The following is a 24,198-nucleotide window of genomic DNA, read 5'->3' as shown; positions in this document are numbered from 1 at the left end:
AGCACCACAGAAAATGTTAATGTAATTAAAAACTTTAAAGAAGCATAGTGTGTACTCTCCCCTTCATGCATATGTTTTAGTTGCAAGATAGCTATTTGTATTCATAGAATTAAACGACTAATATAAGGATGCTGGAGGCCATCTAATCTAACCTTACAATCAAACCAGGGCCAGCTTCAAAGCACAGAGCCTTCAGTAGTTGAATTTTTCTATGTATCTCCAGGGAACCTCCTAGGCAACCTGTTGCTGTGCTCTGCCTTTCTCACTGTGAATTTTTTTCCTCATGTCTGGTTGGAATTTGCTGTGCAGCAACTTGGGACTGTTGCCTCTTTTCCTTTTGTTGTGTCCTCTGTCATCTCTGTAACTCTTCATTTGATAATTGAAGGCAGTGATTAGATTCCCACAAACACACCCCTCGTCCCACCTTAATCTTGTCTTCCACAGGCTGAACGCGTCAAGCTCCCTCAGCTTCTCCTTGCACATCATATGGTCCAGTACCCTAGCCATATTAGTGTCTTTCTGCTGGACTCTCTCCTGTTTGTTAATGCCTCTCTTGCACTGTGGGCTCCAAAACTGAAGAGTAATGCAGGTACAGCTTAAAGAGTACTGGAGTAAAAGGGAATAATCACTTCTTTTGTACTTATTTCTGTACTCTTCCAAATGCAGGCCAGGATGTGGTTAAGTCTTCATTAGCATAGGGGTGTACTTCTGGGTCACATTCAGCTTGTTGTCCACCTGGACCCCCAGGTCCTTTTCTGCACATCTGCTTCCTAACCACTCGACCCCTGACCTCTGCTGTTGCGTGGAGTTACACTGTCACAAGTGCAAGATTTTTGCATTTGTCTTTTCTGACTGCATAAAAATTTTTAAGAAACCACATGATAGCATAAAGAATTACTTGATTTTTAAATGTAGCAGAACAACAGTGTCTCTTGAGTGCATCTGAAGAGTTGATAGATGATCAAGATGATTAGGGAGAGTCTCATGGCAATACTGTTCTTTATGAAGTTGTCCTACTAAAGTATTGCTAGAAGTTGTTGTCTTAGGAAAAAATGGATAACATGGATGGTTAGAAATCATCATGGCTAGAGAATATCTACCTGTGAATTCTTAAAGGACCTAGCAATGGTACTTCTCTCCTGCTAATTCAGTATATGTATAGTTCATATAGTACCAGAAGGATAGAAAGCGACATATCCTGCACTGATTTTTGAAGGGCTCAGATAACTGCAGATGAGTAAGTCAGACTTATGTTAGGCAAATCAGTTGAGCGCCTATCGGAGAAGTAGTAGACGTATGGATAAATGTGTGATAATGGGCAGGAGTTAACAGGGCTTTTCTAGAGGGAGAGGGAAGTTAGGAAGTTAGGTCTTTTCAAAGTCATGCTTTGAAAGAGTCAACAACCATGTAGATAAGGGTTATCTAATCAGTGCGATGTCCTTGGATTTCTTAAAAATAACAACAACAAAAAACCCTTGATTATCAAGGTCCTTAATCAGCCTGTTAAAGAAACTAAGGTGTCATAGAATGGGGCAGTACTCCCATGGGTTAATAATTGGTGAAAACCAAACTAGATACAATGAGGACCCCAAGTGAGCTATTAGCACTCAAGAAAGATCTTGAAGTCATTCTAGGTTATATTATGAAAATGTGGTATCAGTGTTTGGTGGGGAACAAGCAAATTGAATTTTGAGAATTATTTGGAAAGGAACAGGGAATAAAATAGAAAATGTGCTATGGAGTTATAACATATGGCATTCCTTTGTCAAAAATAATGTGTCCATCTCTGTCCTCTGCAAAAATAAATTTCATATGGTAAGAGAACTAGAAAGTGTATGGGCAACAAGAGCCATCAAAGGTAAGAAAAGACAATCAGATAGATGAGGCATCTTAACTTTGGAAAGCAGTTACAAATCTTATTTTATACTGGAAATATAATCTTCAGATTGCTTTGTTGTTTTTAAAGCAATGAGGAGAAGGTTAAAAAAAAGACATGTTGACCTCCAAGAAGCTGAGAAGAAGATACACAAGCACTAATAGCCAGGGTAGTTCATATCGCTTTACTGCATTCTGCAGAGAGGTAGAACACACACAAAAGAGGCGGTGAATAGTGATGGGTGTACTTGAAGGAACAGGAAGGCATAACAGACTTATGTTACAAACTAGATAGCTGCTGAGTTTCTGAAAGAGCACTGGAAAGTTGGTTAATAATGGAAGAATGACAGGCTACTGCATCCTATTCAAATTTGGGGGACTGAGAACAGGTTCTTGTGTGAAGCTATCAGGTTGACATGGTGTAGTAATAGCAGCTAGGAAACACAAGCCTTTTGGAAAGCAAGGGCTTAAACAAGATTTGAGTTGTCCCCAACTTTATGTAGACTACCTGAATGTGTAAGAGGGATGGTAGGCATCAAGGACTCATTAGGGCCCTTCCTGATACAGCCGTTGTAAAAATGCTTGCTTACTGCTTCTGTATTGGATAATGGAAAAAAGAAAGGAAGAGGAATGGGAATTGTCCTAAGTCTTTCTGGCACCATTAGCCCCTTTAAAAGTGATCTGAGGGAAAGAACTGCTAAACCTCTCACCTGACAACCAAATGACAGATGTTTCAGCAAAATAAATGTCTCCAGTATTTTAAGACATGTTTGTCCCATTATTCTTCTTCTGTACTCAGTCTTTGCTTCTTTTTTGTTCGGTTTGGTTTTTGTTTTGTGCTGGTTTTGTGGTGTTTTTTTTTTTAAACTGGCATGAAGCATCGAATTGCTAGAGGATACCTGGCTTGGTATTTTTGTAGCTGAATTTTTGTTTTACATGGCTTAAGACTCGCGTACCTATCAATGGTGATTATGGATGGCTTATGAACAGGAAGAGAGCAGGTTTCCCTGCAGGGTTGGTCTACTGTGTTGCACGTATTTTGCTCAAATACTGGATTCTTGAAGACTTTTGTTCTTTAATTCCCTGCCTTCAGCTGGCAGGGGGCACTTAGAGGAAAGTTGGGGATATTCTCTTCGAAAGGCCTGCGCTAACCAAATTTTATCTCCTGCAGACCAGCATGCCTCAGAAGGGTATGTCATATGCTGGGGCATTGGGCATGTTTTTCAGGTGGTGTGGGAAAAGATTTCAATAGCCACAAAGGATAGGGGTAGAAGAGGAGGAGATTATGCTTTCTGTTAGATGCCCATTACCTCTATTACTCTGCTTTGAGAGAAAAATTGGAATATTAGGAATTAAAACATGTTCATACTAGATCACTGACCTATAAGGTTACATAAGAGAGGGTTTGAGAGAACATATTGTGACTCAAAATTTCTTTTTTTGCTTCAAATGTGTAAATGCTACGTTTATATTGAGACTCAATGCAGTTCAGAGCTAGTTTCTATTAATACGCATTGGTAGTATAGATGAAACTGGAATTGCTAAAATAATACCATGTGGCTGACCTGAAGCTATCTACTTGTATTTGTTTTAGGGGTTGTTTCTCTATTGGCCGTTCATCCTTCTACAGTAAATACGCTTGGAAAACAGCTCCTGCCAAAAACATTTGGACAGTCTAATGTCAACATTGCACAACAAGTGGTAAGGAGACTGCGGGTTTTTTATTGCTTGTACTATTGCTTAAACATACTGTAAATCTGACTTGTAGCTTGATAGCCGGTATCACTTGTCATGGGCAGATAGTCTAAGCTTGTTTTTAATTTTAATAGACTTACGTTAAAACAAATGTTCTTTTGCATAAAGAAATGCAAAGATTACTCTCAAATCAACATGCAGATACCTGAATATTCGGGTGGCTTTATCTTTTGCTAGTTGTGCCACTTAAAATCAGTGGCTCTTTCAGATTCTGCTTTGAAATCTGGCATAGGGAAATGTAAATTAAGTTCATCAGCACATTTTTCTTGAGGTTGAAGTTAGGTGGAACAAAATTGAAAACAGAGCTACGTTTCTTAGTGCTTAATGTAGATATCCTTTTGCTTAAATACTTATTGTGAGCTTTATGTGAGGTACATGAAATTAGAGGTTTCAAAGAATCTGATAATGCAACAGATAACAGGTTATGAGAAGTCACTTTTATAGTGATCAAAATTAAAATTTGGTGATCTGAAGAGAGTTGGTCTCAGTTAATCTTCTGGAAAGCAACTGTAACGTGTAAACATCTGAAATGGAATGTCTTGTATTTGGGTTTCTTCTTGATAGGAAAGCAGTTTCCCATCTGCCTTTCCCAACTCTAAGCTCTAAGGAGTGTTCTGTAACTGAGGCTGCCTGAATCTCTAAACTGTACCACTTCAACTGTACAGATGTAGTGCAAATCATTCACTGTGCTGTATTTCTGGCAGTGGCGGTGAATTAACTACTTCAGCAGCCACTTGGAAGTTAAGAGTGTAGCGAAATGAATTTAACTGAATGAAATTGCTCCTTTAGTAGGAGGTGTTTTATCAGTAAATTTCCAAACAAGGAAATTCAGAGTAGTTAGGCATTCTTTTAATTTAAAATCAGTAACCAGCAGTAGGAGAATGTTTTAACTATAGAGTATAGGCCATAATGGCACAGAGGGGGTGTCCCTTTGGGCATTATTGTGAGACTGTGTACATACTTGAGTTTAATGTTGAAAAGGAAATCTTCTTTCAGGTAACTTACAAAATCTTTTCTTAAAGTACCAAAACCAGGGGATAATTATGAAATTACAAATAATCTGTTTTTTTAAAAACTTTCAACAATGAGTAAATTAGTGTTTACAACAATGTTTAATTACATACAAAATAAATTCTTGTGTCTTCCATTACAAGTTTAAATTGACAAATCCTCATCTGTATTAGCTATGATTAATTTTACACGGTAACATTATTAAAAAATACAATTCTGAAATAATAACAACTCTTAATGGTGGTTTTGTTAGTATGATTACTGTGGGAAATTTACATTTGCAGTCATAATTTTTTTCAGCACTTTAAGTCTTACTCTGAACATATTAGCACTAATTTTTTTGTGAAAGAAGGGGCCCATATCAGCATATTTGTATTGGCTGTTATCAGTACAAAATTAGATGCTTAGTTGTATGTCATTAAAGAAGAGATGGAGGTTTTGTTTTGTGTATATATAGAGAGAAATTTTAGGTAAATTTCTGTTGACTTTACAGTTCTGAAGGGAGGATAGCAAGAACTATAAAAAAAAATTACCTCTAGAACCCTGAAAATTAAGAGGAGATAAATTTTCTGTCAATGTGCAAAATGTTCTTGGGAAGCAGAGTTGAGGAGTTGGCTTGTGAGCCCGCTCAACTTTCTAACCTTTGTGTGGTAAAAACAGGGTTTTAATACTTAAGTACTTAATTTTCTGAGCTTGTGTTCTTTGTTCAGGTAGTCTGATTTCTTTTTCTTAATACTGTCCCCATATAAGTTTTTCTATTGAGTACAGTGAAGCAGAGTGTGTGGGCTGTCTTGCCGTTTTCCCCGTTGTCCTGAGCTAAACTATAATCTTGTTCTTTTGAAATCAGGAAGCTTAAAGCAGCAGGCACTTCTTTTTCTACCTTTGCTCCCCCTCCGCAGTCCCTCTATTTCCTCTAAAAACATCCTCTCTAATTCTATCTATAAGCTTTCATTTTAGGATGTTCCCGGTGACTTGATACTGCTTAACTCTTTTCAGTCATGCTCTTTTCATTCAAAGTCATGGTTGTTTATGAACTTGTGAGTAAAAGTTAGAGGCATTAACATTTCTATTAAGGAGCCAATAATACTAAGTAATTCCTTAGAAGATTCTGAAACTCTAGACTGTAGCATCTTCCTTAATAGTGATACATTAAAACATATAATTCTGGCTGGTTTGCAGACTTCTGTGAGTTAGAATGGGAATGCAGAGCAGGTTTTGAATGTACTAAGCAGACTTCACTTTTCCACTCTAGAAATGAGCCTGTGAATTTGTACACGCATTCCTTTATTCCTTTGTGCTGTTGAGTATTTCAAGACACTACTGAGTGCAGTAGATGTCCAGGGTTTGCTGCTGCCAAATGGTTTGTTTTTCTCCCAGCTATAATTCCACCCCTTCCCCTGTACTGGCTTGGCTCTCATCTTCCTGCACAGTCATACAAATTCTAGATGTGGCACCAGGGTGATGGTGGGGCTGCTTGTGGAATTAGGAAATTCGGGAATAGAGTGGGACCCTCTAATTCTAGCCTTTGCGAGCAAGATGTTGAATCATCTCTTCCAGTCTTCTGTAACTGCATCCTAGGGAATAAAAACTAGCTAACAGCTTTCCTCTGTTCTCTGTATTGTCTACATTACTGGAATAGCACGCGGGTGGTTTTCGCAGTCTTTTGAGACATTTGGTGAACCAGACCAGTCAATAGCAGAACTGATAGTGTGTTTTTTCATGAGGAGAAAGTGAGGTGGTTCACATGTCCTGTGCCTGTTTGGCATCCCCCGCCCTCGTTCTGTTTCCCACAATCAGAAGTTTTGGTTATGAAAAGTAGATTAGGACATTAGTTGACTTTCCATAAGAATTAGAAACATTTTAAGTATGGAACAAAGCTACTGGAAAGGGGAGGAGGACCTAAGATTTTCCAGCTGTCAGAAGTGGATGTAACAACCTTTGTATGTGAACTACTCAGAGAGGTGGCATAATATACAGTATTTGGGAAAAAATGCAGCTGTTTGTCCTTCCAGGCAGCTGAAATCACATCTAATAGTCACTAGACTACCTTTTGCATTCTGCATCTAAAGGTTATTCAAATTTTGGTTCATTTTAGCTTTCATGCATAAAATGTTTCATTTTGGGTTTTCAGTTTTTCTGTTTTACTCTTGTTGAGACTAAATTATTGAAGCTAGCCTGAGGAAGAAGCTTAAAATTTTGTTGGTGAGGCAGAATGTGGCTGCAGGAAAATACAGCAAGCTTGTGGGTGGTTATGAGTTTAGGTTCATTTGATGTTTGTTTCACTTACCTGATGTCAGGGATGCAACCTGCGGTTTCCACTGGGAAGTAAATGTACCCCCAAAAAGTAGGCGTGTCTTTCTACAAAATAGAAATATGTACAGTATCATTTTGTTTTCCTAAATACGTATGCTCTAGAAAGTTACACTTATAACATTTCAGAGTTAAAAAAACATCATCTGCAAAAGTGGGAGTTCTGCTTCAGGTAGTTTCACAGATAAGGAGAGCATGGCTCTGTGTGCGAATGTATGTATTACTCATGATCAAATTAGTACATCTTCAGGACTACTTACCTGTATGCTGGAAGACTGTGATCAGCTGAGTGTTCTCGTAACATGTTCGGAATGTAATGGTTCTGCCTAAATTGGTCTCGCTCACTGCAGTGATAAAGAAAGTTGGCCCTTACTCTTCCTTACCTCTAACAAACTTGCATTTTGGTTTTGACTCTGTAGTGTTAGAGACTGACTGCAGGAGAGAATTTGGCCTTTCTTGCAACAGCTTTGCATTTTCTCTCTGCTTTTACTGATTTTCAGATCTTGTTTCATATGTTCATATTTTAACTGTAACTGCAACTTCTTTATACATAGCCTGTAGGGTTGTGGTTTGGTGGGGTGTTTTTCCTCCTTTTTTCCCTTTTTCTTTTGGGGGAGAGAGAGCGTGTGTGTTTTGATTTTTGCCTTGGTGTTGAACAGTGTTGAGAAATCTAGGAAGCATGAAAAGCTCATTTAAGAAGGATGAAACATAAATGCTCATTACTTAGGGAGTGCTCTAACTATATAATCTGTAGCCTGAAGGTTTTTGTGCTAATGTGTATAAATTCAATGCATCTAATAGAAGAGGTAGAAAAAAGTATTAGTGTTGTTTGGATAATGGATCATTTGAATCGTGCAGCATATGAATACCTAGGAATACTTATGATCATTTTCCAAATTATTTTATCTTTACTGTAGGTTATTGGTACACCTCAGAGACCTTCAGCGCCAAATACTATCCTGGTAGGAAGTCCACATACACCTAACACACATTTTGTATCACAGAACCAGACTGCAGATTCTTCGCCGTGGTCTGCTGGGTGAGCAAAATAAAAGTTACAAAGGATTAATAAATTGTTTGGAACTTTTGTTCTAAATGTTCACTGTGATAGTGTATGTACTCTTCAGGCTAGCAGTGTGAGAGAGATGGTCTGTTTACCTTTCCATCAAGAGCACTTCAACATTAAAGTATATTGTATTAAAATCGGGAATAGCCACACAAAAATGAATACCCCCTCATTTGTCATAAAAGGAACTAGAATATTTTCTGTAAACTCTGACAGATATTCTCACATTACTTACATTTAGAGAATTTAGCTCCTAAAAAGACACAGGAATTCATCTGACTTGATTCAGTTTTTAATTTGGCATTTCTGTTTTGCTGGTGTACTTCCAAAAAAATACAGTACATTTCAGATTGAACAAGTGTGTCCCAAAGTATCATTTGAAATAAGAACGTAGTCCTTATTGGGAAAAAGTATGAGATACAATGAATGCATTCTTTTGGTGTCTTTTCTCATGCAAGCTTGTTTTTAAATGTCTCTTGTTAAATGTAGTTGCTTTAAGACTAAATTTGTCATCAGTGTCTTGTTACACATAAATAGTTTTCTACTTTGGAATTACACAGTGAAATGAGATGTGGAGAACTGAGAGGTTCCGTTGCTGATACTAATTTTATTTGTACTTATATTTTTCCTCAAGTTACAAGGAACTTTTTATTTAAAATATATGCAGAAAACTGTTATACTTCTTGTATCTTGTAACTTCAGAATTTTCATAGCAACTTCATGTACTGTATAACTTCAAATCTGTGGTTTAGTAATAGTGTAATGTTTAGAGAGTTCAACCAATATCAGACTTCATCTGTTCAGTATCGGACTTACGTCTGATATGCTCAAGCAATATAATTTTTTGTGGTCAAAGTAGATGGGCTATTTAAATTAAAAAAAAAAAAAAAAGACAAAAAAATAAGACCAAAAACAGTTACCTCCTGTAATTCACACTTCATATTTTAGCATTTATCCCCCTATCCCTTCTTTTCTTGAAGATTGGAAGGTTTTCTTTATTGACTTCTTCAAGGAATATCCCTATTTTTAACTTCTTATCTGCTACTGGAGCTAGCAGAGTTGCCAAAAGAATGAATTTGTACTGTGTTTCAGCATCAAGATATTAGAATTGTTAATTATTGTAAATCGTAGGGGAAAAAAATCACAGGAAAAGATGTTGGGAAGGGGTGAGAAGCAGAACAAAAGGGAAGGCTTGTTTTTTTACAGCAGTGTGCCTGTGTTTGAAAAAGAGACATTAAATATTCCAAAGTTCAAATCTTCTTAAAATATATATTATACGTATATTTAGGAAGCGGAACAAAAAAGGAGAGAAGAATGGCAAGGGTTTACGTCATTTCTCTATGAAGGTTTGTGAGAAGGTACAAAGAAAAGGAACCACCTCATACAATGAGGTGGCAGACGAGTTGGTTGCAGAATTCAGTACCACTGATAATCACATTTCACCAAATGAATCAGTAAGTATATGGGAGGTCAATTACACGTGAACTGAATGGGGGAAGAGAAATTTCTTTTGAGACTTTTGTATTTCTTTTCCTACTGCTAAATGAAACAGTTCAGACATTACCTGAGTTTACCCATTTACTGTAATATATTTATTTTCAAACATTTTTGTCACAGGTATGTTTTTGATTAATACACTATGTTTACAGCAGGCTTATGACCAGAAGAATATTAGACGACGTGTCTATGATGCCTTAAACGTCCTTATGGCCATGAACATTATCTCTAAGGAGAAGAAGGAAATCAAATGGATTGGTCTACCTACTAACTCGGCTCAGGAATGTCAGAATTTAGAGGTACATGTATTAGGAAGTTCACAATGGCTTTGTGTTTGAGTAAATGTTTACAGCTTTAATACGTTCTGATACAACATGTGCATGTGATCTTCTGAGATAGCAAGGTAGAATAGTATGGTCCCTTTTGACTCTCTTCTGAATTTTATTTTTATGTACAGAACACACATTTAAACTTCCAGATTGCTTTTTTTTTTTAATTCTTATGTGTCAGAAATACAGCTCTGTCACAGCTTTTACAGTATATATGAAATGCGTCTGAGTGGAAGTTAATCAAACTGAAAGATTAATGTGCATTTCCAACATTGCAATAGTGGTGCTCAAGAGTCAGGAAGATTGTTTTCTCCAGATGCCAGACAAATAATACATCTGTGATGATAGTTGTTGCATGTATATCAGCATTTATATGCATTGCTCTTTCTTTGTTGCTGCAGGTCTTAGGTATTTCTGACATTTGTCTTACATGAACATGTCAGACTTTTTTACTACATGTCTTGGGTAAGAAGTAAAATGTTTTATACTGAAAGGCATCATAAGTTCTGGAAGGACTTTTTTTTTTAATATCCTGACATTTGCAAGATAATAAAGTTACGGAGCTTTACTGAAGTCAATTCACTTTATCAGAATAGAATAAGACTTTGTATTTATTCTTAGTAAGTCTAAATTCCCTTCAGTAGGACTGAAAAATCAGTGTAGAAGCTGACAAATTGGAAAAAAAATTGGAATCTATCTACAAAGGGCTAATTCTGTGGAGATTTTTGTTTGATACTGAGAATTGATTTTTCAGTTAGTACTCTAATTGCTATCTAGATGAAGAAAATATAGGGTATTTCTCAAATACCCTATATAAAACTCAGATTGAGTTTTATTTAAGTATTTATCATCCCAAGTGAAAATTATTAGTTAAGGTAAGAGAGTGATAATTGGGGCATAAATAGTAGGATGAGTATGGAAGGTGAAGTGGTTTGAAGATGACAGTGCTGCGTGCTGAATAGGGAACCAGCTAGCTGGGGGGATTTTAAAAGTAGATCTCTTTGGATCTCACAAAGTATGGCATTGCCAGTAATGTTGGAGCAAAAGAAAAAGAAGTGTGGCTCATTCAGCTGGGTTTGATGTCATGATTGATAATGTCCTAAAGAAGAGTAGGATAATATTAGTATTGAAGTAAAAAAAGCAACTTAGAATGTAATAATGCACAGTGAAGGTTCATGTGTTTAAGATGGGAACAATGATAACTTCTGATACCAAAGTAAGAACTTGTTAATTGGATGTCACAAGAGGAGGAAGGAGTTAACCACTGAATAATTGAGCCACAAGTGTAATACAGTCTTGAAAATAGCAAAAATCCTAAGATGTGTTGAGCTTACTTGAGGAAATTGCAGGATTCCTCCCTTCCCCATTATTGCTTCATGAGTATTCTAGCTCCTATTTCTGCAAGCTCTGTTGACATTTAAATTATTAGTGACATTACCTGCGAAGTTTTGCAATAAGATTCTTTTTAATGAGTTTGTGGAGGCTAATGTTTAATTTGTGAAATTGTCAAGCCTGATAAACTTTTTTTACTAGTCCATCTGATATTGCTTAACTTCACCCTTAAACTGTTGAAAAATCAAGCCAAATAGTTTACAAGGGAACATAAGAGTTTGAGGGGTTCCCCATCAAGTATTTAGTCTTTTTAAAGCTGTATTTTGTGTGTAAATTAGAATATTAGATTTGGTAAAATACATCCTGATAATGCAAAAAGAGAGGGTGTGGGGCAATTAATAAGGTCTGCATCTTGAAGTAATATGGAAAGCAATGTAGTTTACATGTATGTCATAGGAAAATATCTCAGGTGAGTTGTGGTAAGTTTTTTGGGCGGAGGCGGTTATTTGACTTATTTTCTAATGCTGAATTATAAGACTTGGTCCTACCTTTTTTTTCCTTTTTTTTAAAATATAACATCATGCCTTTTTGCAGTTTTTTCAACTGTGTACACTTCTGGTTTTTATTCACCGAAAACAAACAGAAAACTGCATTCATGTGAATTTTTAACTCCAGTAATTTTCTTGTTAGTTGCATATTTTAAGGACCTAAGAATAACATTTGATGTCCAGGCCAGCGGTCTGTCTATCTAGTATCTTGCCTGACAGTAGCAGTTACCTAGGAAGGAGTATAAGATTACAGAAAGTATTTAGTGATGTTTTCTCCTGTAACTTGTGGTTCAGGCATAACCTGAGGCAGATGTAGTATCCTTCTATTTAATAGCCCTCAATTAATTTTTTTCTTCCACAGATTTTTACTTTGTACAAAGTTTACTTTTAATACTGAGTCATTTGTGGCAGTGAGTTTCAGGTGTGTTAGAAGCTTCTAATGAAATACCTTTTGTTTGGTTTTGAACATACTATATTTACTATGTTCCTTAGTGTATTTAGTTCAAATATCCTCTTTTTTTTTTTTCTCCTCATTGGAAGTGATGGTGACCTGGTCATTCCTTGTTCAGTTTCTCCATCCTATTCATGGTTTCATAGGTATTTCCCATGTTCTCCCCCATTATTTCATTCTCCTTTCTGTAGAGTCCTAGTTTATTCATTATTCCCTTGTATGAAATCTGTTCTGTACCATTGATTATCCTGATTGCTCTTTTGTATGGTCTTTTTGAAATAGAAACAACAGACCTACAGAATTGAAGATGTAAATGTTCTGGTTCATACACTGATGTAGTGATAATTTCTGTTTTGTTCTCTGTTCCTTGCCTAATTCAAATTTTTGGCTGCTGTGGTGTACTGAGCTGATGGTTTTTGTAGATACTGTAATTCAAGATCTCTACTGAATGTCATTTTATTTCTAAAATATGCATGGATAGGATTATGTTTTCTCACACATACCACATTACATTTACCAAATATAATTTTGATGATACAATCACTGAATGCTACAAGACACTTTGAGTGTGCTTTATGATGAGCTCTCTTTTTACTATGTCAGGTAACCCAGCATTGTCAGTAGATGCTGTCACCTTGCTCTTCATCCCCTTATTCTGATCCTCTATAATTTGAATAACGGTCTGTAAATTAAGTCCTTGTGGGAATCTGCTGGTGAGCTTCCTCCACTGAGAAAGCTGTTTGTTTCCTACCATTTTGTCTCCTATCTTTTATGTTATTATTTAGTATGTATTTAGTACTGTGAGGACTTAATCTTGAGCTCCATAGCAGCTTCATTTCTTTTAACCGTCTTTGATGGATCTTCTCCAGTACCTCCAATATCAGTAGACTACATCAAGTGGATCCTTCTGGTCCACATGCTCTTTGTCCCCTTGAGAGAATTTGGATAATTCTTTGAGGCATAACTTCTGTTTGCAAAGATGTTTTTACCCTCTCCCCGATATATTGTACTTTATTCCCTAGTGTTCTAATGCTGTTCTTTGTTACAGTTTCCATCAGTAGTACTGATGTGAGTCTTGATAGTTAGATCTCTAAATTATCTGCAGAACTTTAATGATTGACATCGTATGTCAACTACCTCCAGTTCTCTGGTATTGAAATGATTTTAAAGGGAGAAAATGTTGATATAAAATGCTACTTAAAACAAACTGATCAATCCTTTTTCTGTCTTAAGGTGGAGAAACAGAGAAGACTTGAAAGAATAAAGCAAAAACAGTCTCAACTACAAGAACTCATTCTACAGGTACAGTCAAGGTACTCTTGTCTATAGGGCAAGGTAACTTATATCTGTATTCCTGTTTTATCCCAGTAAGGGATGGGAAACTTCTAAGAAGACTAGAGGTGAATTTCAGGATAAGGCATATGCAGTTTTAATTTAGCACTGTAGTTTAGCTGGCACCATGCTGTTGGCCATTGCTATTGGGGAAGCCAGCAACCTTCCATGAGTCACGATGAATTCTTTTGCAGTTTCAAGTATGTTTAAACAAGATTTATGCTGACAGGAGCTGTAATTCATACTGTACCCTCTGAATTTTCCAATTCAGTTCTTGTATCTAGAATGTTTTTCTGTGTTAGAGTCCATAGGTAAAATTACGTGACTGTAGAGGTCGTCTCTCATAATGCTCTGTGTCTGGCCTTTCTGGGACGTTGCCGCCCCTGCTGTGTAAGTGGCTTAACTGCTGTGAAACAGTTGCTGAACTCCTTCCCAGATTTCCCCTAGTATCCTGGGGGAAGCAGTAGTCTATCCCCTAAGTCACTGTGCTGCTGGTTCACTGGAAGGTATCCCTTAGCAGTTGCATTACCTACGCAATAGGAATGAGAATCTCAGGGAGGGCACGCAGAAAGAAAGTACAGACAGCTGTGGGACAACAATCTCAACAGCTGTTTGATTTTTATCAGCCTCTGTGTTGGCTTTGGATTTTGTTGTTTAATTCCTGTTTATTTCATTTGATTCCGTGACCAGAAAAATACTTTTTCTTAGTTTGGTGGCTTACTGTAAGATTTATAACTTGAGTTTCAATAGTTAACTTGAGTTTTTAATTCTTACAATTGCTAATCTTGAAAATATGAACATTCCATTCTGAAAAGCAGTTTTGGTAAGGTGTGAGAGTAAAGTCACTAATCTTAGCTGAGTAATTCAGAAACCTAAAGTCAGACATTCAAATCCCAAACGTTAACTGTTTTTTAGCATATAATTTCAGCAACAATACAGTATTAATCATTCAACTGTTCTTGTGGAGTGCAGTAGCTAGCGGGCAATAGTAAACAGAGTGGAAGTAGGATGCTATATGAAAATTCCTTTTTCCACTCATTGTTATCTCTTCATTCTGTCAAGGATCTGTCCAGGGAACTGTCCTGACATAGTTATTAAAATGTGCTGCTTTTTTCTCAGTCAAGTTTTACTGTGTTGTATTTTTCAATACTATCATTTGTCTCTCTTGCATCTTAACATGCAGGAATATGGTGAACACTCTCTGTCCTTTTGTGCGTTTACTTGCTGCAACCATTGCTGGTATTCTCTGTCTGAGGGATTTTATTGTTAACAGGATCTTAAAGGTTTATCATATCACTATTGCTTTTTCTAGCAAATTGCCTTCAAGAACCTTGTTCAGCGAAACCGTCAAGCAGAACAACAGGCAAATCGACCGCCACCTTCCAATTCTGTCATCCATTTGCCATTTATCATTGTGAACACCAGCAAGAAGACAGTGATTGACTGCAGTATTTCAAATGACAAGTGAGTTAACAAGTTTTCTGTCTGGCTTTTGGTACAGCTGTGAGTTTTATGTGCATGCTAAAGTGTTCATCTAGATTTGTTAAAAATGAAATACAAATAAACTTACTTGGGCCTTTTGTAGATTGAGAACATGCATTTCAGACAGGTAACACTTAGTCATGTTGAATAGAAACGGTTTTGTAGATCTTTTTAATAAACAGAATAATTGCGTTCACAATAACTTATTTAAGACTTACTTTGCTTCTAACATCTCTAGATAGTAAGGCAGCTCTGCTGAAGTTTATTATACTTTACCAAGTAGTGTTTTCCTTTGGCTTTAACATGATGAAATGCAGCCAGCAGAATTGAAAATGGGTTTGCTTTCGGAACTGCTGTTCTCTGCTTTTGGTTCAAAAAGCTAGGTTTTTCATCTGCAGAATAAAAGCTGAATGTAGCAGTGGTTTCTACTTGCACTACTAGCTTACTAGAAAAGCTTAAAAACATGAAAAAAACCCCACAGTAGGCAGAGGAATGGGATTAAAGAAAGTTATCAAACATGAAAAATGTTTAATTAAAACTCTGTATCTGTTAAACCTGTTAATGATTTATATAGTGTGTATAATTACAGTTTTAGTTGCTTGCTGTCAAATACATAAATCTGGAAAATTTTGATTGCTTAATCCGATGTGTCACTGACACTGTGTGTTAAGCTTTTGAAATGCTGCAATTCCTGAAACTGGAAAGGTAGTTAAAGTAATTGAAGCTAATTGAGACATTTTTTCCTCTCCAGGTTTGAATATCTATTTAATTTTGACAATACTTTTGAAATTCATGATGATATAGAAGTACTAAAACGAATGGGAATGGCTTGTGGGCTAGAATCTGGAAGCTGTTCAGCAGAGGACCTAAAAATTGCGAGGAGTTTGGTTCCTAAAGCTCTGGAACCATATGTGACAGGTTAGTTATTCCAAGAAGAGTTGTTTTGTTTTCCTCCTTAATACGGGACTCAAGTAAAAAACATGAAAATACCTAAGATCAGTTAATTTCCACTGGTTTGTGGTGAAGGTTTCTAACAAGTTTTCAAATATATATGCTTTTTAGTGTACCTTAGGGAACAAGTAACATAGAGATTCATAGAGAATGGGCAGTTGCTCTTCGCAGAACCACATTTTGCATTATACCACACAAGTAGATCTTTGCAATGTGTAATTCTTTTAAGAGGACAGTATTTATAGTTGATTCGCCTGCAAAGGCAAAAGGTAATAAGTGCAAACATGGTCATGGCTTCATTTTATATTGCTTTATCATTTTCATTATATAAGAATACTGAAGACATCTGACTTTCTCATTTCAAAATAAAGCGTTTTTTTAATATATTTTGAAATTTTGCTGTTGCGCGAGCTTCTTTTTTTTTAATTATGCTGTTTTGTATATAGTACCTCAATATGTTTTGTTGTTTTGGTTGCAAGACTCCTTTTCTGGACTTGAAAAGGATTAAGTATTTCCACTGAATTAGATGAGTGTGTGTTATAGTATTCTTGAAATACATATTGTTCGTTTTACAGAAATGGCTCAGGGATCAATCAGCAGTGTATATGTCACATCTTCATCAGGTTCTGCATCAAATGGCACAAGATTTTCAGCCAGGTGAGATGAAATTATCAATTAGTTTTTAAAATCAGTGATCATCAAAGAAACTTAAAGAGATTAAATACTTCATGAAACAAGTTCTGTTTTGATTAAATGTGGTGTGGATATGTGTTTAAGTTTATTCTCAGACATCGCTTTTACTTGAGTAGTGGTGGTTCTTACCAGTGTCATTAAAGAAATCTTTTACTGTATAGTGGAAGAAAAATTGTTTAGACTGATGTTGATCTTGAATGTATTATTTTTTGTTTAGTTTGACGTTTGTGACAAGAAAACAGATGTTTCCCTAAAGATATAATATGGGCAAGATTATCCCTTGGTCATTAGTGCCTAACTTAAAAAAAGGTTTTGGTCTTTCGGTTTTAAACAGCATCAGAAGGTAGTAGAGTGATAAACTGTGACTTGTATTTAACTTTGTGTTGGACATACGTCATTTTTCAGCTTATATAGCAAGAGAAAAATAATAGTTATGTAGTCACTACTCGATAGTTTCTTGCTGTTGCATTAATCAAAAAGATGTCCTTCTGTGAGCTCTGCTAAGTTGTAAAATGAGTCAAATATTGAAATGTTTAACATTGTTAAAAAATATTTGAATTGAGCAAGCTGATTAGCTGAACAAATTATCTGCAACGGTGTTAATTTTCTACCAGTTGTTTCTGTTGTGTCCAGAAACTTAGCCTTATCTGAAAAGTTAGTTAAATTTCTGTTGTACGTGTAATGCCACTAATCCAATCTGGGCAATTTTAGAATTGCAGAATGATTTGGGTTGGAAGGAATCTTCAAAGATCATCTAGTCCACTCCCCCTGCCATGGGCAAGGACATCTTTCACTAGATCAGGTTGCTCAAAGCTTCGTCCAGCCTGGCCTTGAATCCTTCCAGGGATGGGGCATCCACAGCTTCTCTGGGCAACCTGTTCCGTTGTCTCACCACTCTCATCGTAAAAAATTTCTTCCTTATGTCCAGTCTAAACCTACCGTCTTTCTGTTTAAAACCGTTGCCCCTTGTCTGTCACTGCAGGCCCTGGTAAAACATCTTTCTCCGTATTTCTTACAAGTTCCCTTTAAGTACTGATAGGCTGCAATAAGGTCTCCCCGGAGCCTTCTCTTCACCAGGCTGAACCACCCCAACTCTTCTCAGCCTTTCTTCATGGGAGAGGTGTTCCAGCCCTCTGACCATTTTCATGGCCCTCTTCTGGACCTGCTCTACTAGGTCAACATCTGCCTTGTACTGGGGACCCTAGAGCTGGTCTCACAAGGGCGGAGTAGAGAGAGAATCACCTTCCTCAACCTGCTGGCCATGTTTCTTTTGATGCAACCCAGGATACAATTGGCTTTCTGGGCTGCAAGTGCACATTGCCAGCTCATGTCCAATTTTTCATCCACCAGTATTCCCAAGTCCTTCTCCACAGGGCTGCTCTCAATCCCTTCATCCCCCAGTCTGTACTGATACTAGGGATTGCCAGGACCCAGGTGCAGGACCTTGCACTTGGCCTTGTTGAACTTCATGCAGTTTGCATGGGCCCACTCCTCAAGCCTGTCATGGTCCCTCTGGATGGCATTCCTTCCCTCAAGACTGTCGGCCGCACCACTTGGCTTGGTGTCATCCACAAACTTGCTGAGGGTGCACTCAATCCCTGTTTGTTTGTCATTAATGAAGATACTAAATAGTACTGGTCCCAGTATGGACCCTTGAGGGACACCACTCGTTACTGGTTTCCATTTGGACATTGAGCTATTGACTGTAACTCTTTGGTCGTGGCCATCCAGCCAATTTCTTATCCATCAAATCTCTCTCCAATTTAGAGGTAAGAATATTGTGGGGGACTGTATCAAAGGCTTTCCAGAAGCCCAGGTAGGTTACTTCTGTAGCTCTTCCTTTGTTCATTGATGCATTAGAAGAATGCATCGTAGAATGCCACTAGGTTAGTCAGGCACAATTTGCCCTTGGTGAAGCCATGTTGGCTGTCCCTAATCGCCTCCCAGTCTTCCATATGCTTCAACATAACTTCCAGGAGGATCTGTTCCACGATTTTAGCAGACACTGAGGTGAGGCTGGAGAGGAGAGTGCAAGTTCTAGATGACTTTGGCTCTTTCCACAACAATGACTGTTCTATGTCAGAATCACTGGCAGGCTCTGCCTTGTAAGTTATTTGGGAAATTGCTATACTATTGAAATTCTTAAGGAAGTCCTAATTTTTAGGACATTTCTTAAGCCATTTGTGTTTAAAGGCAAAAATCCTGTATTGATGGGGTTTCTTTAGACAAGGAAATACAGCTTTATTCTTGTTCTCTGAAGACAGTCTTCTGGCAGCTTTTTCTCACCCATCTGCCTTCCCTCAGAGTTGGAAGGAGGTCCTTCTAAAGATAGTATCTAGCTTACTTTAGAAGGCTAATGCAATTACATATTTAAAGCATTTCTTTAAAACAAAAAACAAACAAAAAAAAAACCCCAAAACCACCAAACCTACCCACCCCACCCTCACCCCCCTTTTTGTAGATGGTAGGCTTACTTGAATGCAAAGCAAATAAATAAGGAAATAACTTGCAAGGGAAACAGTTAAGCTCAGGGATGTGCGGGACTAGCAGTGGTGAGGAGCGTGGTTTATGCTCCAGCCCGTTCCTGCTGCCCAAAAAAATGTAGGGAATTCTGCCTGTTTTGTGCTAGGGAACTGAAGCTTGAGTGAGAATACTGCTAAAATAGCTTTAGAGAAGCAGAACTTAAATGGTACATAAAATCTCCTGTTTTCACTAAGGTTCCTTCTGTGATAATGAGCACGGTGTTAGTGAAAAAGAGCCCATGTATTTTTAAGACACTGAAATTTGAATAGGCCACTACTAGCCAGAGGCCAACAGAAAACCAGAGGCTGACTGGTTCATTATCTTGGTGAGAAGCACAAGAACTCCTACCACTTCTGTTTCTTAGGAGGTTGGAAAAGGGGAGTGAGAAATTATGTTTAATTATAGTACATATATAAATACTCATGGCAGTAGGAAACTACAAGATGTTTAGCTTTTCTGGTACCAAAAATTGCTGCCAAGGCACATAAAGGCTGAAAATTAATTAGAAGCTCTCTAAAGAAAGTCGGCAGAAGACTGAAGATGCTGCTACCAATGCCTTCATCTCAGTTTCTTTGTCTTACTAGGATACTCAGTTTATGAAACCCAGTTCCATTTTTATCAAAAAGAGGGGAGACAGGTTTTTGGGTTTGTACTTCCAAAGTTCACAGGAACACAGGAATAATCTCCTTTTTTTTTTCCTTTGTTTTTGAAACTGCTTCTGCAGATAACTATGGAGAACCTGTTGTAAGTCATCTGACTACAGCTAGACAGATATCTTGGTATCTTCCTTTTGAATAAGTGTGCAGAACAGCAGAAACTCTTGAAAATGTTTTCCTTGTGAGCTTCTAGGGTGTGCCCCTGCAATTTCATTTTGTGTGAAGAGAGACCATTGAATTAGCTCCATACAACAGCAGTGTGCATGATTGATTATGTGCATTAGCTGGATTAAAAAATGACTAGCAAACATTTTTGAAAGCAATTTTTTAATGATTAATGTCTTTCAAGTTGGAGATACGATTTCTGTGATTTTTAGGAAAACATTTTGTCAAGAATTTGTGACCAAATTTAATAGTTTATCAAATTATTGATAAAGTAAACAATAAAAAAGATTGGCAAAATAGCAAGTAATGATGGAGTCAGGAATGTTCTGGCTCTTTTAAAATAAAATACTTCTGTATACAGTTAGTTCATCTAGGAACAAGACATTTCAGACCACATCTACAATATGTGTGTGCATTTTGGTGGAAAAAGAACAAGAAGTAAGAAAGTGGATACTCTCTAAATCTACTTGCTGGTCTGGGAGGTGGATTGTCAGTGTAGGGATACTCTCACGGAGGGGAAAATATGAGATGCTGAAGAGGTTTTTCAGTGGTTTTTTTGTTTGTTTTAGGTTGTTGTTTTTTTAAAACTAGAAAAGGAAAGCATAATGAGAAGAAAACAATTTCAAGTTAAAAATACAGCATATGTAGCAATGATAGTTTGCCATGTAATAACAAGGAATTAAGGAGAAGCTATTAGTTCCTCGATTTTCCAAGTCTTTGAATCAAGATTAGTGCTTCTGAGAGACATGATTCACTTGTGATGCAAGTGTCCAGTGCTACATAAAAATATTAAAGGGCTTAAATAGCTGTGTAGCCTTAACACTATAAATGTACTTTAGAAGAAACCTGGAAAGCATACTTCTAAAGCGCCTGTGAAAGGATTTAATCTTTATATTAAACCTAAAGGAAGAAACATAGTAAGAACCGTTTCAAAATTACTTCAATTGTTTCAGCTTTTGAGAAACAACTTAGACATATATTAAAGACAAGTTATAAAGTAGCACTGGCAGGTTCATTAAAGGAATGGAATAGATTTATGATTACATTTAAGAGCACAGTAAACTGAGAAAAATCATTAAGTGATGCCAACTGGCCTCTCTTTCTTTTTTGCAGTGACTTTTCCAATGGTGGAGATGGGATGTTGGCTACAAGTTCCAATGGATCTCAGTACAGTGGCTCCAGAGTTGAAACACCAGTTTCTTATGTTGGGGATGATGATGACGACGATGACGATTTTAATGAAAACGATGATGACGACTGATGCCCTTTGCTTGTAGACTATTTTTTGTTAAAATCCAGCAAGCTTCAGGAATAAATTGTTCTAGGGAGAAGTGTCTCAAATTACTTTGCCCCATCCCTCAAGGAGAATATTGGTAAGCAGTTCTGAGTTTAGAAATTGCACCTCTGATAAGCAAACAAGGATTGTTTTATGTAGGATATTTTAAAATGTGGTGTGGATGTGTGTTTTTGATACCAGTGTGTTAATGCAGAGCCTTTATTTACTCTTGTTTTAGGGGTTTTTGGTTTGTTGGTTGTTTTTTTGTTTTGGTTTTTTGGTTGTTTTTTTTTTTTTACTTGAAGGAAAATGGATTTTGCCCCAATGTTCTTGCGAAGTTTGCTAAAGAAAATGTAGACACATCATTGAGAAATAAAATGCTATCCTTCTGTGGAAAATGAATACACTGAATGGCAATTTATTTGGAGTGTATTTTGATTATGCCACTTTTTGAGGGATAGTGAGCTAATGTAGTAGTGTTTTTTGTTAATCACGCAGTGTCCAAAGAACCAAACAAGAAAGATACATCCTACTTTTTTTACATGTTAAATTCCAGAAATGTTGTTGTGAACTTATTTTCCCTTAAATTATATCTAACATTATGATTCCATCAAGTTTATATACTTTTCACTGTATGTTGGGACATATGAATTACAAAGTTTTTGGCAAATGTTTACTGCCAGTTGGTGCAGCTATATAAAATGTCTTGAAGGTTTGGAATGATTTATTGCTTATGGTAAAATTTGCCTGATTTCTTACAGGCAGACTTTGGAAACTTTTTATTATATAGTTGTTTACATACTTATAAGTCTGTCATATAAAGACATGTACTGAAACAAATGTTTGTATTTGTTTCATAAGCATCTTCCTGTAATCTATTATAAAGTTGAAATTAAATATAGAGAATGTTTTAAGTTTTTTAACTCAAAATTTGTCAATCATTTTTAATAGTTCATTTTTATAAAAGGAATTTCAGGGCAGGTGGTAGTCTTTTTAAATTTATTCACAAACAATTAACTGCACAAATACTGTCAGCTGCCTATTCTAAGACAGTAGTCTTTTTATTGAAACACAAATAAACTTTTCTGTAATATTTTATGGAATATAAAGAGACTATAATTGTTTTACTTGTTTAACCTTGGCACTGTTAGTTTTTATTAATAAAACGCGCATGGGCATTTTTAACAAGCTCTGTGGTTTTTCTAATTTTAGGGTTATTTTAGAACACTTCACTTCCTCTCGTCACAAGACCTAGAATTAACTGTCTCAGGATGCTGCATCTGCACTACAGAGGGCCCAGATTTTTTGCTTTGATTTAGTAAATTGCCCTTATAGCTCTTGGTAACTTACGATGCAAAAAGCAGTATCTTACCCTGTATACTCTCTTCTTTCATGTCTCCTGTTGTTCCTCAGAGTGTTAGGCCAATCTTAGTACTCCAATCCAGCTTCTCTATTTAAAATCCCACACTTACTGTCCTAACACTTCATCTCATATTCCTCAATCCTGGCTTTCCGTCATACATTCCCCTGTCCTCAAAACACGTCTTCATCTACTTTCCGTATACTTCCACCTTAAACCTTTTTGTTAGATCACATCCTCTGCTCTCACCTGAAAGCACAGGTTACTGAACTGGCTCAGCCACTCTGCAGGCTGCCATCAGAGTCAGGATTTGTTCCTTCCACAAACTCCAGGGAGTCGCTGCAAAGACAGCGGTCTAACAACTGCTCTGTCTGTGGCAAGGGCTCCTGGATGCACTTAAACCCTGTGGTAAATATGAAGTCTGTTACGCATATTTTCTCTGAGGGATTATGCCTTGACAAACCTTCTGTGGTAAGGGGATGTGGGTGCTTACTACCGAGCAGTTGATACGCAGTGAACGTTTTCTAATTGTATCAAACCTTGTTGTAGTGTGAGTGAACCAAGCAAATTATGTAATTTTATGGGCCTGGGAAAACCATTTGGGGGGGCGCTAATTAAATGCTTTGCTTCTCACTGAAGATGTCATTCTTTGGAGTGCTAATGCTAGAAGCAAGGTTCTTGTCACGGTTGAGTCAGCTGATTCAAATTATCTTTGCTGTTGAATGGCAGTTTTATCTGCAGAGCCCAACAATAGTTATCAAGGAACTTTTGACAGTCCAAGGGAGTTATTCCAGTTTTCCCTTACATTCTAGATCTCCAGTGTATGATCCAAGATTTACCTGCAAAGAGTGAGTACAGGGATGTTAGGTAAGGAAGGCTGAAAGCATCTGACAGTTTCCTTTTGGTTCTTATCAGTGGAATAGACCTCAGATGAGACAAGGTCAAAGTGGGAGTGGAAGTGTGGCAAAACATACGTTTCAAAAGGCATTACTTTGCTTGCTTTTGGTTGCTGGTGAATCTCTGAAATGGAATTTGAGAGTTTAAACAAGCAGCATTGGAGTGGTTTGGGGGAATGAATCTGAATAACCCTTTGTTTCAGGAGAGCTTTCTGGTGGTAAAGGCAACAATCGGTAACAGGAGAAAATCTATTGACTTTTTAATAACTTGCTAGAGTTCAGGCAGTTACCTGGTCATAGTGTTGAGGTGGAGGAGGAGGGAAAAAAGAGAAGAGACCAGTGGTGAGGGAGGAGGTGGAAATGAGGAAAGGAGTCTTGAAGTAGGAGGAGGAGGGAACCAGAAAAGAGAGAACCGATTGAAACTTAGGGTGTTTACAGAGGGGCATAAGAAGAGGTGGTGTAAGTTGGGAGGAAGTAATGAGAAAACAAGAGAAGACTAGTCGAAGACTACAAGGAAGACTAGTAGTAGAAACTTTATTTAAAAAAAAAAAGGAAAGACAGAGGAATGTGTAGAACAGATGTAATAATGTCAGGTCTGGCATGAAAGGACCTGGAAAGTGGGAGAGAACTTTAAACTATATAGTTCTGATCTCTGAAAAGGGTGGTACCACGCGCACAGATGGAAAAGGA

At 37.1% G+C, this 24,198-nt stretch overlaps 1 protein-coding gene across 6 annotated transcripts in view; it reads left to right on the top strand.

Annotated features, from left to right (window-relative positions):
- TFDP1 (transcription factor Dp-1) overlaps window positions 1–22,440 on the top strand; it is a 51,954-nt gene extending 29,514 nt beyond the window's left edge. For 5 of the 6 annotated variants that reach the window (XM_076360483.1, XM_076360455.1, XM_076360464.1 and 2 more), the window contains exons 4-12: window positions 3,470–3,576; window positions 7,869–7,990; window positions 9,306–9,471; window positions 9,667–9,813; window positions 13,408–13,476; window positions 14,819–14,970; window positions 15,740–15,906; window positions 16,515–16,596; window positions 21,090–22,440. In XM_076360483.1, the coding sequence (XP_076216598.1) occupies window positions 3,470–3,576; window positions 7,869–7,990; window positions 9,306–9,471; window positions 9,667–9,813; window positions 13,408–13,476; window positions 14,819–14,970; window positions 15,740–15,906; window positions 16,515–16,596; window positions 21,090–21,237 (1,160 nt within the window). In that variant the 3' untranslated portion in view covers window positions 21,238–22,440. The remainder of the gene's footprint in view (window positions 1–3,469; window positions 3,577–7,868; window positions 7,991–9,305; window positions 9,472–9,666; window positions 9,814–13,407; window positions 13,477–14,818; window positions 14,971–15,739; window positions 15,907–16,514; window positions 16,597–21,089) is intronic. The other variant, XM_076360491.1, reaches the window with a different exon arrangement.
- The last annotated feature ends 1,758 nt before the right edge of the window (window positions 22,441–24,198 follow it).

The sequence above is a fragment of the Aptenodytes patagonicus genome, chromosome 1 (assembly GCF_965638725.1).
Source record: "Aptenodytes patagonicus chromosome 1, bAptPat1.pri.cur, whole genome shotgun sequence".
Lineage (NCBI taxonomy): Eukaryota > Metazoa > Chordata > Aves > Sphenisciformes > Spheniscidae > Aptenodytes > Aptenodytes patagonicus.
This window is presented reverse-complemented; position numbering and strand designations above follow the sequence as displayed.